The 13,293-nt window shown below is 36.6% G+C and overlaps 1 protein-coding gene across 11 annotated transcripts in view; it reads left to right on the forward strand.

The window, feature by feature from the left end:
* CLIP1 (CAP-Gly domain containing linker protein 1) overlaps positions 1-13,293 on the forward strand; it is a 73,671-nt gene that overhangs the window by 23,814 nt on the left and 36,564 nt on the right. For 7 of the 11 annotated variants that reach the window (XM_075041277.1, XM_075041285.1, XM_075041283.1 and 4 more), the window contains exons 4-9: positions 4,111-4,235; positions 5,312-5,528; positions 8,715-8,912; positions 9,288-9,391; positions 11,578-11,638; positions 12,797-12,829. In XM_075041277.1, the coding sequence (XP_074897378.1) occupies positions 4,111-4,235; positions 5,312-5,528; positions 8,715-8,912; positions 9,288-9,391; positions 11,578-11,638; positions 12,797-12,829 (738 nt within the window). The remainder of the gene's footprint in view (positions 1-4,110; positions 4,236-5,311; positions 5,529-8,714; positions 8,913-9,287; positions 9,392-11,577; positions 11,639-12,796; positions 12,830-13,293) is intronic. The other 4 variants (XM_075041282.1, XM_075041286.1, XM_075041284.1 and 1 more) reach the window with 1 other exon arrangement.

The following is a 13,293-nucleotide window of genomic DNA, read 5'->3' on the forward strand; positions in this document are numbered from 1 at the left end:
TTCTCTGGCGTATTATTACTTTATATTTTACAGCTTGACTGTATTGAGTGTGGTAACTGACTACAAAAAGGTCTGACAGTTCTTTTCTCTGATCTATTATTTAGCGACCTGCCTTAGCATGAATGAAGGTCATGGAAAACTGTCTTCGTGGTAGTGATGCCCCATTTTTCCATATAACTTTTAGAAACTTTTTAATAAACTTTTTTTCCCGTTTCTTTTAGAAATGGCTTTTTTTCTTTTTAGTCCTTCGTGCACTACTGGGAAGTAGATCTGCTGGCAAATGCAACTAGTTTTTTGAGTTGGGTTTTTTTACTTTTTTGCTATAATTCTTATAATTAAAATTTTTAATAATTTTTCTAATAAATGCTATAATTCTGTAGGTACCAATTCTTTTTTCATAGTGATATATACAGTTTAGTGTAATCATGTCTTAATCTTTTTTTGCCCTTTAGACCACTAAGTGTAAGTCTGTATATGTACAGCAACTTTGATGCATAGAAAAGCCTTTACCATACTATGTTGTACAGTAGCACCTCACATTGTACTACCAAGGGAATAAGTGATTATTTTATTAAATGCTTTCAAGGTAGGTGTGTTGTCACATGCAGAGTACTTAATGGCAGCTGGAGATAAATATATTGTTTGAGGCAGATGTCTGTGAATGATTGGAAGTCTTCAGTATATTCAGGCTTTATAGAGCAATGCTGACCCTGTCTTTAAAGCTGAAGACTTAGCAGGCTTTTGCTTGAAACAGAGCTAAACTGCATATATAGACCTTCGTTGATGCCTCAGTGTACTCTGATTCCTACTACTGGTAAGAATACAGATTTCAATATTTGCAGAAAGCAGAAATGTAGTAGCTGGCTATTCAAAGAAGCTTGACTAGGTTTGGAAAAAAACAAAAATTCTTTGGCATTCTTCCTTGCATCTTGTTTTAAAATAACCCTGGTACCATGGTTACAAGGCTAGTCACATTGCTGTTTCTCTTGGGGATCTCGTGTTGTGCATCTTCATATGTTCTTGGGATATGAATTCCTCCATTTGCTCACTCCTACTGGGCCTTGGGTTGCAATCCCATGCAGATACACTGTATGTGATTGCTGTAGCAGGTCCAATGGGCACTGGTCATTGCCAAAGCTTTTCTACTGGATTCTGTCTCCTGGTTTGTGATCTGGATGCAATGTCTTCAAAATAAATGCCATACATTTTTTACTTAAATATGGAAGATGAGCAGGGCCAAGGTATGAAACAAAAAGGAATGAATATTCTGCACCCAAGTTTAATCTGTATTATCCTGGAGCTAGCATTACTTACCTAGAGGTTTATTTACAGTTTGAGTTGGGGGGAAGAGATTGCAAGAGTTTTTCCTGTCTCCGGGAGTCTTTGCATGTAGTCATCCTTTTCCACTACCCAGCTTCAGATAGCTCTTATCTTGCTTACCCCACATACCTTCCTATGGAAAGGTTTTGTGTGGTGTGTGTTTTGGTAATTGACTTGGGTTTTTTGGTTTTCTTTTGTTGTTTTTTTTTTAAAAAATAAACAACATAACTATGCAAAACAACCACCGCTCCACAAAACTGCAATAAAATTCCTTGGCCTGGCTAAACAGTTCTGTAAAGGGAGCTGAGGAATCCCTCTGTGCAACCACAAACCTGACTATTGTCTTTGAAGGAATGCTCCTTATCTAGGCTATTGTTCTAGCTTTCCTGTCTAATTTCTTTAATGGGTTTTTTACAGCCTTTTTTGATTTAACTCTGTTTATTCAGGCAGACAACAGTACAAAATTCGGTAGGGAAACAGAACGCATGGAACTAACTAGTCTTTTCACCTACAGATATCTTCCAAATTTATCTTTAAAGAAAAAAAAACCAACACCCCCCACCCCCCAAACTGGCTGGAAAAGGAATAAGGAGGACAACTTGGAAGACCTAGTATGGACTGATAGCACAGACACATGCATGTTTTTCTCTCACACTGCTCAGATAAACTTTAGTGTTTGTATTTAGGTTAATTATATTTATCTTCTAGAAAAAGTAGATCATGTCTGAGGGTGGATAACGTGTTGACTTAAAGGATAGTTCTTCCCAGGAAATACTTCTAACAAATGTTGTATATTCCCTCTTCACCACTGTGCCACAGAGATCTGGATTCCATGTGTCTCTTTCGGCTGGTTACGATTCTTTTTTTTTCCTAAGACAATAGTCGTACTTATTTTTTGAGGGGGGAAGTTTGTCTGTTCTCTGCCAAGAACACCAAATACCAAACCTTCTACTAGATACTATATTAGGCTGAGTCATGATAACTGTAAACTTTGTGTATTTTTATTCCATGAAGAGTAATAATTTGCTACAGTGTCACTTAAAGCAAGATAAAAGGTGATCTGCAGATTAGACATTGTTTCAAGACTGCCTCTAATGAGACCCGTGAAGGAGGCTGCCACCTTAAATATGGACGAAAGATGTCTCTGTCAGCTTTCTTATTTTAGTAATATCAAAAGAGGTTAATTATTCTTCCCTGAATTTCTGAGGTTAGTGTAGATTATGATTTTTTTTTTTTTTTTTCTCTCACCAGCTGAAGCCTTGTATTGCTAACAGAGCTGTCGGCTCTGGGAATTGGTGAGCCAGAAGCTAGAGCACAAATGTGTGTGGCAGCTACTGTGCACTAACTTAGTACTTTGTGGACACTTAGTGCTCTCATGCAAGATAATGTCCTCCATTCCTAGATTCCTCACAGTTAACCTCGTATGAACACTTCCCAAATGTATTAATATGAATTATCTAACGTACTGTGATCCTGCACCTTAATTTATGGCACAAGGAGCTTGTTTTCTAGTTATCCTGGAAGGTTCCCCCCAAGAAATAGAATGTGTAATGTAAAAATTATATGAAATCCTAATTTACTTTTTAGTATATAAAAAGGAAAATTACAGTCTTTGTGTTAGCAGGTTACATCCAAGCTCTCTGCCAAGGCTACAAAATATTCCTCATTGTGTTACATGTGCTGGAAAACACAAGTGGGAAAAAAAACCCCAATGGCCCTGAAAATGTCCATGTTGAATTCAGTGAATCTCTTGAAGAGGTTTTCACTAACATTTGCTTGTTTTCATAATGTGAGATACAGGCTGAACAGATTTGCACACAAATAGGACACAACATATTGTTATTCTGACCTGTGAGAATCCTGCAGTTCTGGCTTGTGGCCCTTCTTGGCAAGTGTCAGCCACACTGAACACCTTTTGCTTCTTCACATAATTTAATTCTTCCTTCCCCTGGGCATTATGAAAAGCTGTATCTTGCAGACATTGCAAGTAATTGGAATGGCTGCAAATACTTAATATTATAAGTTTGAAAACAACTGATTTCTAGTCTTCCGCTTAGGAGTGTTTTTTTGGTTGTGGTTTGGTTGGTTGGTTTGTTGGGTTTTTTCAAGTGAAGGTAAAAAAAATGATTCTTCCCTCCCCAAGAATTCAAATAGCTGTTTGCATCTACAGTTTTGCAAAGTGCTGTGCATCATGCTTTATATCAGTCTTTTAAATGTAAGAGGGCTGTACTATTGTAGTTTATCTGAACTATTCCTTAGAGAAAGTATGAAAGACTTTTTTCTCATTTCATTTCTTTTTCTTTTCCTCACAGAATTAGAATAAGAAATAAGCGGTTTTTAGAAATCCTTATTTGCTGTTAGAAATTTGAGTGAAACAATAGTACCAATCTATTGCATTCAGTATGCTGGTTATACTGAGTCGTCTTAAATGTATTTTTAATCTTACAGCCATATCAAGTCACCTAATAGAATTGTGGACTTCAGTCATGACAAAATTCCTGAATACCAAATTGGACAGAACTAAATACTAAGGAAGTGATTTTGGTTTGGGTTTCATTGTTGGTTTTTTTTTGGTTTTTGGTTTTTGTTTTTTTCTCTCTGTAAACAATTTGGTTGTAAAGATCTGTTCAACATTAAACTTATAGGCAAAGAAAGAATATGCAGCTTGAAATAAGAACTGGTCACATCACTAATGTGCTTTGTGAACATGATTATACTGAACGCTTTTTCATTATGTGGTATTTTAATTTGGAAATGCAGTAAATGTAGTTGTGTATCTTAATGCTTTAGGTTGGTGGAACAAAAGCTGGAGTTGTGCGTTTCTTGGGAGAAACTGACTTTGCTAAAGGAGAATGGTGTGGAGTAGAACTGGATGAACCTCTGGGAAAGAATGATGGAGCTGTTGCTGGAACAAGGTTAGTCTATCATTGGATAGCAGCCATCTTAAAGATTTTGCTTTTTTAATATTTTACATGAAACTTTATATCAAGGGAGGGAGGGAGGCCGTAAACCTGACTGTCTGCTGATGGTGTGGGGGGATTGTTAGATGCTGATTTGAATATATGATGCCTACACATATCTGAAACTCTGCATCGACCCCACATTCATGGGATTAGTTGATGTCTCCTACTTCCATGTGAATTTTATTCATAGACTGGTAATGGAAAACACAATTTCCTGCTTTTTTAATGTCTGCTCTGCTTGGTTTCTCAGCTTGGAATGAATGCTCAGTTAAGAAAATATCTCTGGGTATTTAATAGCTGAAATTAAGGAAAATCTTCCAGGATTACAGGAACTGAAAGCTCCTATACCAATAGTTGCCTCATTGTAAAGGTTGGGAATGGTATAGCTGCTTCCTCCAATAAGTCACACTTAGAAAGCATTAATCCACATGACAATTTAACTTTCTCATTTGGTATAAGGAACAGTCCTTTAACTCATCAAAAAGAGGTTTTATAAGGATGGTGCCACTGTAACATAGGTGATCACAACTTAAAATTTTAAGTGGTTTTTGTTTATGTATAACCAAAGATATGTGTTCTGTATAATCAAATATGCATACATTTATAGGTAGGTATGTAATAAAATATAAAACTACTTGATTTAATTAAAATCTGATTTTTATTTTTAACTCACTGCTATCACATTTGTTGTTGGCAGCTCAGAGGAATGTATCGAAGAGGAAAGCTATGCATGTTAAACTTTGAATCTGAATGGAATTTTTAGGAAACGGAGCTCTAGCTCAAGAGTTTATTCTGAATTTCTGAAGTCTGATATAATCAGGCTGTTTCAGCCTCTCAAAGTCCCCTTTCCAAATCTAGTGTTAAAAAAAAAATTGCAGTCTAATATAGATTAGCTTGTCATCAGCTGTTACCCTGTCCTTTAATACTTTTAGACTATTGATCTAGCATTTTTTGTGAAGCCATACTGTGTATCTGAAAAGACAGAAGTTAATTTAGTACTCTCATCTGTCTGCTTTGCTTTTTTAAAGGTATTTTCAGTGTCAGCCAAAATATGGTTTGTTTGCTCCAGTCCACAAAGTTACGAAGATTGGATTCCCATCAACTACACCAGCAAAAGCAAAGACAACTGTGCGAAAAGTGATAGCGACTCCCACAGCCCTGAAACGTAGTCCAAGTGCATCTTCCCTGAGCTCTCTCAGTTCTGTGGCATCTTCAGTAAGCAGCAAGCCAAGCCGTACAGGACTAGTAAGCTTCTTTTTCTATTGCATGCTTTACGTTCCCAAGCAGGAATCCACGTGGTACTTCCCTGTGGTCTACTTGCATAAATTGAGAATAGAACAGATCTTGGGCAGAGCACAATATACATTTAATTGTGCTCTCTTTTTCATTCAAAGCATGCATGAAGGAAGGAAATCTTAACTAGCCCTGAAGAGTAGCAGAATATTTGAATATTTAAGTTTACACAGTTAATTCAGGCTAACTGAGTTATTGCAATAAGAAAGGGGCTTGTGATGCCAACAAACTGAAAAGGCATCAGTGTTCTCTGACTGGAATCTCCATTTAGTTGCTTATTTTCCTAGCACTACCTCTGTCATATGGGGTTTGTGTTTGAGGATTTGGTATGCACTAAAGCTTCCATAGATCAAACTTGTTTTATTAAACAGAAAGCTTCAAATTGTCTAAAATGTAAAAGGCTTTCTTTTACTGTTAAAGAGATGAATCAGCTGGGAAATACAGAAGTAGCAATTCTCAAGTCTTTGCTGACAAGAAGCCTCTTTCTTTTCTTTTAGTTTTGGTTTTAATCCTATGAATTCATAAAGGCTAAATGTTGCAAAGTACAGTGGCTCAGGTGAATTCTAACACAGTACTAATTCCACCTAATACACTTACTATGGATTCTTTTAAAGTTGCTCTGTTACATAAGTGTCCTAATCTTGGGTTGCAGCAGTAAAATGGAAATCTTCAGGGAAAGCTGAATTTTAAAAAGTCTCTTTTTTAAGGCAATTAAAAGCATAGAAATAATTGGGTTTTTTTCCACAGTCACCCTAGATTTTTCCTTTTTTTAAACCAAAGTACATAAATACATCTAATTAGAAAGAGATCACTCCCACTGATCTGGAACTGGTTAGCTGGCATACTGTCCCACTGACCAGCAGGTGCAGATGACTTACCATAGTCCTTCAAAACTGAAGCAGATTACAAGTGAACAGAGGTCAACAGTTGGTCAGGGCAGCAGGGTTAATACCTTATCACAAAAAGCGTAAGGGATTTTTATTTGGCACAAACAGTGGGACTTCATTACTTAATCCATTCTGGAAGTTGCACTTCTAGCTGCAGAGTGCCCCCTAGTTTGAAATCGGTGCACTGACATACGGTGCTACTTCAGGTTCAGGGCAGAACTCATGAGCTGGTGGTGAAAGCATTAATATGGACCTCTACATTTTATTCCATATGCTATGATATTCTAAGCAGCAAGAGAATACAGTTACACATTGTAAATGTCTACAATATATTTTCTTATTTTGCCCTCTGTGTTGTGCCCCAGGGCTTTTGCATGTTTGGGGCCATAAAATACAAAGCTTCTGTAATCCATTTTTTCTAGAATTAAAATTCCAGCTTTCTTCCAACTCTCTTTCTTGGGCAATGTGAGCATTTGGTTGCCATCCAAGTTAAAAGAACTGTTAAAATAATTCTGACACTTCCTCTTTAAAAGTTAAGCTGCTGAAGACACAGGATTTCCTGAAATCAGTTTTGACACAGCAGACTTTTATTGCTCCAGTTTCTAGGAAAATTATAACTTATCTGGAAATTGCTGGGCTCCTACGTAGTATTCTCAATTATTCATGCCTGTTGCTGTTTTCTTCTTCCTGTGTAAGAAAAGCAACTGTCAAAGTAGGTGATCTAATGATTTAAGAGGGCTGCCTGTTGCAATTTGTATTTATTGCCCAGTCTGAACAAAGTTGATGTTTCTCTGGATTCTTTTGGATTTCTTTTGGAATCAGGAGTTAAGTTTGATTCGAAGAGCTAGAATTGTTAAAAAGCAATACATTCTGGAATGAGATATCTTCTTGAAACTGAGAGGATCTGAAACAACTAATCTAAGCATCAAAGTGAAAGATGGTTTATTCTATCTCATACCTTTTGAGTCACTTGATACAGCATTTGCAAGGAATTGTAGACACATCATTCAAGGCTGTGGGTAGACAAGTTAGTAAGATTGTGTAGCAATCATGGTAACAGTAGGGGAAGTGTATTTTTGTGATGACAGGAGAATATGTCCATGTTATGCTTTCTGTTGGGGATGTTGTCCAATGCCAGAATTCCAGGCTGTATATGGCAACTATTGTTCAACATTTTGATCTCTGAAAGGGTCATGGAAGAAACACGCTACTATTCTTGTGTAATACTATTAGACAGAGCTAAAGGTTAATGTACAGAAGAGCAAGCCTTTGTTTATTGTTTTTTTGGTTTAAGTAAGTCTTTAGTTAAGATGTCATTCTCATTAATACTTAGACATTTCTGAGCTGTTAAGCATAAGGTCGGTTTTTATAAGCTGTATCAGATTTTTTTCGTTCACTTTTTGCTGTTTTCACAACTCTTGTCCACTTTTATTACATAATTTCAGTTTATTTACTTTCCCTTCTAGCTCAAAAACTCTTGAGAAAGTAGAAGACAGGGCCATGCTGAATTTTCACTGACACTGGTTCCATTCAGTGGAGCAGAGATCATGCAAGGTCAAGGAAAACACTAAGGGTTCATTTTAGCTATAGTTCTCCAGACTGATTCATTTTTACTTCTATTCTTTAAGTTTAGTCTTTCACTTTTTTTTTTCAGAAGTAATTTAATTCCAAGTGATTTATGTTTTAATCAGATATTAATTGTTCTTGTTCACAAGGTTTTGCCTGTAAGGCTGGCTTTTTAGGTCAAGGTAAATGCTTTTCATACTCAATGTCTTATTGCCATAGTAGAGGTGCAAAATGCTAACTGGAGTTCCAAAAGCATTTGATAGAGCATTTGGGAATGTTATACTGTTGCTGGTGACCCAAGATGATGACTTTGTAACTAGAGGCACAATGTTTTTAACTTGCTAAAAGGCTGCCTTTCTTTTTTTGATGCAAAAAGATGCTTAGAAACATGAGCTAGCCTTTGTGTGAGTCTACTAAGCACACCTTCAATTGAGGCTAGCCTTTTGTTTTCACTTTAACCCTTCTGTCTCCTACACACTACCTGCTGATTGCTACAAAGCAGTCTTATTACACGTATATGGCCATTGTTAAATTCTAGAAAATAAAGTAATTTAAATGTAAAAGGAGAGGGTACAGTAGGTCACAGAAAGCATTTGCTTGACTAACCCAATGTTTGTAGAGTCTGGAGATATCCCTTGTTTTCACTTGATACAGAATGATTTTTTAACTTACTTACTTTGTGAAGTTGACAGAAACATCCTCCCGGTATGCAAGAAAAATTTCTGGTACCACAGCCCTACAGGAGGCACTGAAAGAGAAGCAGCAACACATTGAACAGCTCCTGGCAGAAAGGGACCTGGAGAGGGCAGAAGTTGCAAAAGCAACCAGTCATGTAGGGGAAATAGAGCAGGAATTAGCACTTGTTCGCGATGGACATGATCGGGTAAGAGTGGTGTTGCTGTTCTTAAAATAGAGGCTTTAAGACAATTGACTTAATTTCCAAAATTGTGTTCTCTTATTCAAAAGCCCTGGGAGTAAGAGATGGTGTTCTAAAACTAAAGTAGTCCATACCTATGAGATCTTCTTTGTGGGAGCTTTGGCTTGATGAGATAGCAAATCTATTTCATTTAACTAATTTTGGTTGAACTTCTCCACACATCTCAATAAGTGATGGTTTTCTTTTATTATATGCATATTTGAATATTATAACATTCCTGTGCCTTGGCCTATCACTTTACCAAATTGTGATTACTAAGATATAGATACATAACTTGGAAAAAATTTCCAAGATTTTTTTCTTATTCTTCTTGCTAATTAGCATGTACTGGAGATGGAAGCAAAAATGGACCAGCTACGAGCTATGGTGGAGGCTGCTGATAGGGAAAAAGTGGAGCTTCTCAATCAGCTTGAGGAAGAGAAAAGGTAACTGAACACTGTTTTTATTAGTATAACTGTTAATAAACTTTCCATTAAAAGCAAATGCTGTGGTGACTTTGAAATATGAAACAAATTACAAATAATGCAGATAGGGATAATTATTATATAAAATCATATTACAGTTTCTTAAAATTAATACTAAAACCGAAACTCTTAAATTTGGGGAGGGAAAGGCAAAGAAAGTGGACTTTTTTTAGAAGCTGTAACTATTACTTATAGCTTAATTTCATGCAACTCACTCCTTTTATAATTGCTTTCTGTTATGAAGGATTTTATTCCTACTCATGTGAAATGAATGGATCATGCCTGATCTTCTTGAAATACTCTTCTTTGACTTCAGAATGAAAATTTTTATAATCTCATTTCCTGACAGTGCTAGATTAAGAATTTACAGTTTAGTTCTCTTGTGAATAATTTATTACTACTAGTCATGTGCTTCTAGGTAGGGTTTGTCTCTTACAGGAAGATCATCAAAGCCATTATTTTAATCGCCTTTTGTAACCACTTGAAGAAGGGAACTGAGATTACCAAATAGGTAAGGTGAGGTTAGGAAAGGAAATAATCTGGTAAATTGTTGGGACAAGATTGGGTGAGGAAATAATCTGATAGACTGTTTTGGTGGATTTGGAATGCTTTTGAAAAGTGAGAGTCTATTTAGAAACACATTGTGAGTCTGCTGGGTAGGCTTGTGCGTGTCCCTGATATCAGTCAGATGTCAACGTAAAACTAGAAATCAGACATGAGAAAATGCAATGGTGGGGGGGTAATTCCTTTACAACTTTCATGCTGCCTTCTTATGGGACCCACTCTAACTGAATTTTCAGAACAAGCAGTAGAGTTAGGTCTGGAATTATTTGTTTATTTTCTATGAAAAAATGCAGTGGGTTTTTAAATTTAAAAAAAAAAGGAAAAAAGGGGGGAAAAAAAAAAAAAGAAAAAAAAAAAAGAAAAGGCAAGCAGCTTTGCAGCACCTCCGGTAGCCTGGCTGTGGACCTACTTTTGCTGAATGCCAGGTCGGTGGGGGGCTGTTTTACCGCAATCCTCCATGGCCTTGAGCTCACCTTCAGCATGTTGCTAGGCAGCGTGGCAGTGCTGCTCTGCGCCTGCTACCCATTCACCGAAGTGACATCCTGCAGCAGGGAAAACATTTCACGGCTTCGGTGGTGTAATATTTCTCCTTCCTCCTAACCACTGTAGACTTATTTACTTTGAAAGTTCTCTGTAATATGTATTCAAGTCAGTCTCAGCAGTGACTTGAAGTCAAATAATCTTTAATCCTCTGTTTCCCAAAGCACGTTGGTGAGACCCACTTCCAGTAGTAAGTTCTTGCTGTCCTTTTATTTTAGACATCCATCACTTGTAACTCCCTTTGATGCAATGATTTCTATGTTTGCCAGCCAAGCTGCAGGCACCAGCAACGTGTGTAATTCAAGGAAAGATGACATGCTTGTCTCTTCCTTCGCAACATCTTAGTGTTGAAAGGATCAAGGGGAAAAGGAAGAGATCTGTCCCCCTGTTCACTGGGGTATACCAGACTCAGGGGAGGGAAGAAATAACTGCTTGCAAATTTTAAGTCAGACAGTAGCTTCTCACTTCGGTCTTCTCATTCTAAGACTCCTGTATGGGCAAGGCAAGTTAATGTTCTTGCTTGCGCTCCCATTCTGCATCTTGCAGTTCACGTTGACACCTAACACGTTTGTCTGTGCTAGAGTTTTGATGCAAGTTGACAAGCACGCTTCTAGAAAGCCCATGAGTTTCTTGGATGTGTCCTAACTTTCGGACTGTTTCTTAGGTGAATGGTAGAACATGCAGAATGTGACATCAAACTGTTCATTTAGGTCTCCTCTTTTGAGGACGTGCAGAAGGGTGACAGAATGAGAGAATCAATGATGACTTAAAGGTTTTCTTTTTAACTCATCAGAAAATGCAACAAAATACTTCCTTTGTAGAGCTGCAGGAAGACTGATGCCTTACTTTGTCAGTGGGTGTGTCTTAAAGACAGCAGCTTTCCTGTTCTCTGATGCTTCCTGTGAGAGAATTCTCCTAAATGTTTCTTGCAATTTTCTGGTACAGTGAGAATGATGTCGCTGTAGTTCTGATTTCCACTGAAATGTTAGCTTGAAAGCATTTTCTTTCAAAGTTATCTGAATTTTAATTAATTGTCCCCACAGGAAAGTTGAAGACCTTCAGTTCCGTGTGGAAGAAGAATCCATTACCAAAGGAGACCTAGAGGTAAAACATCTCCAGCTTTGTAAACAGGATATATAATAGGACACAGAAATGCTGTCAGTTCAGATTAAGTGTACTACTGTTCTCTAAAACAGAAAGGCAAGAATGGTTAATAGATGCAACACTGGTCCAAGCATATGTAAAGCACATGAAAGTGATTCTCAGTTCTGCAGTCCTGGAGTAAGCTAACAGTCCTGAAACTACAGGATTGCACCCTTAATTCAGTTACACACTTTAGCAAGGGTTGTACTGTGAAATGGCTGTAGTTGTTTAAAGTAATTAAATTAATTCATAGAAAACCCTACTTTTTGTTACTTTACATTATATCTTACTAATGTTTCTGAAATTGCTTAAAAGTAACCACCAACAAAAAATCATTTTGAAGTTATGACATTGCAAGTTAATATTTATGCCTTTGGAAATTAATATTGAAGACTAGTTCTGTTTGTCTTAAATCAACTTTTTGAATAATCCCTGTGCTTTCCTTAGGGAAGATTGATTACCAAAGAATGTTTTGTCCCGAGAGTCATTGTACACAAAATCTAAACAGCAATTAATGTGTGCAATTTTTATCTTTCTACTGTTTGGATAACTATAATGCTGGGCTAAAACACAGTATGTTATTACACAATCAGAATAGGAAACATTTAATGAAGGATTACTCTCTGATATTTGAACCCTGCCAATTTTTATCCCAAATTTCAAATTAAAGAGCAAGATCCTTTTTAGTTGTTCTACTCTGTTGTTGTCCAATCCGAAAAATCATAGAACTTCTTGTACAACATAAAGTACAAACTTAATTAACTTGTGTTCCTGTGAACCATTTATGATCAAAGTGCTAGCCTTATGAAAATTATTCATTTCATATAACATTTCTTTTATTTTAGTCTTCCATTCATTTTAAGATACCTACCTAGACTCTTCATAGAATGCTCCTTTTATTGCTTAGTTCATGGAAAATTTTAATTTTTTATTTTTTGTTAAATCAGTTGATAGTCATGGCAAACCATCTTAAAGACTCTGGTTTGTCAAGCTGCATAACTTCAAGAGTTTAAACTGAATTCAAGATAATGAAATGTATCCTGTTGTTTGTGTTGGAATGATAGTGCTAAGTCTGCAGGTGAAATATTTTTGTTTGTTTGTTTTTAATTTTACTGATAGCGAAAGAGGCAGATTTCGGAAGACCCAGAAAATGTAAGAGGGCACTTAAATGTGCAGAGATGTCCCATGTTAACAGATTGTGTGCAGAAAATGCTTATACTTATTCACTAACTGCATAATCTGTTATTGAAACATTGACTCTAGTATTTGTGTGCATGTTGCTTTCAGAGCAATTACAACATTTATCAAAAAGAATGTGTGTAATGACTAAACGTTGTAATCCCCATTAACTGAAGAGAGGGCGAATGTGTCATTGGAATTCTTTAGGGTCAAAAACTTTGCAACTAATTGAAGAGTATAGGAGCTTGTAGAAAATGACTGTCCAGTGTCTTGAAATGTCTTTTATTTAAATGTAGGATTTTAGTTGCTTTCTTCACAAAATTCTGCATGCTTTCCTATGAGCTCCTACTGCTCTTCAATAGATGCAGTATGCAATTAGCCGATTAATTTTTCTGAGGAAAAAAAAAATCGGTATGTTCCCCACCTCCCCTTATATT

The sequence above is a fragment of the Buteo buteo genome, chromosome 11 (genome assembly GCF_964188355.1).
Source record: "Buteo buteo chromosome 11, bButBut1.hap1.1, whole genome shotgun sequence".
In the NCBI taxonomy this organism is placed as follows: Eukaryota; Metazoa; Chordata; class Aves; order Accipitriformes; family Accipitridae; genus Buteo; species Buteo buteo.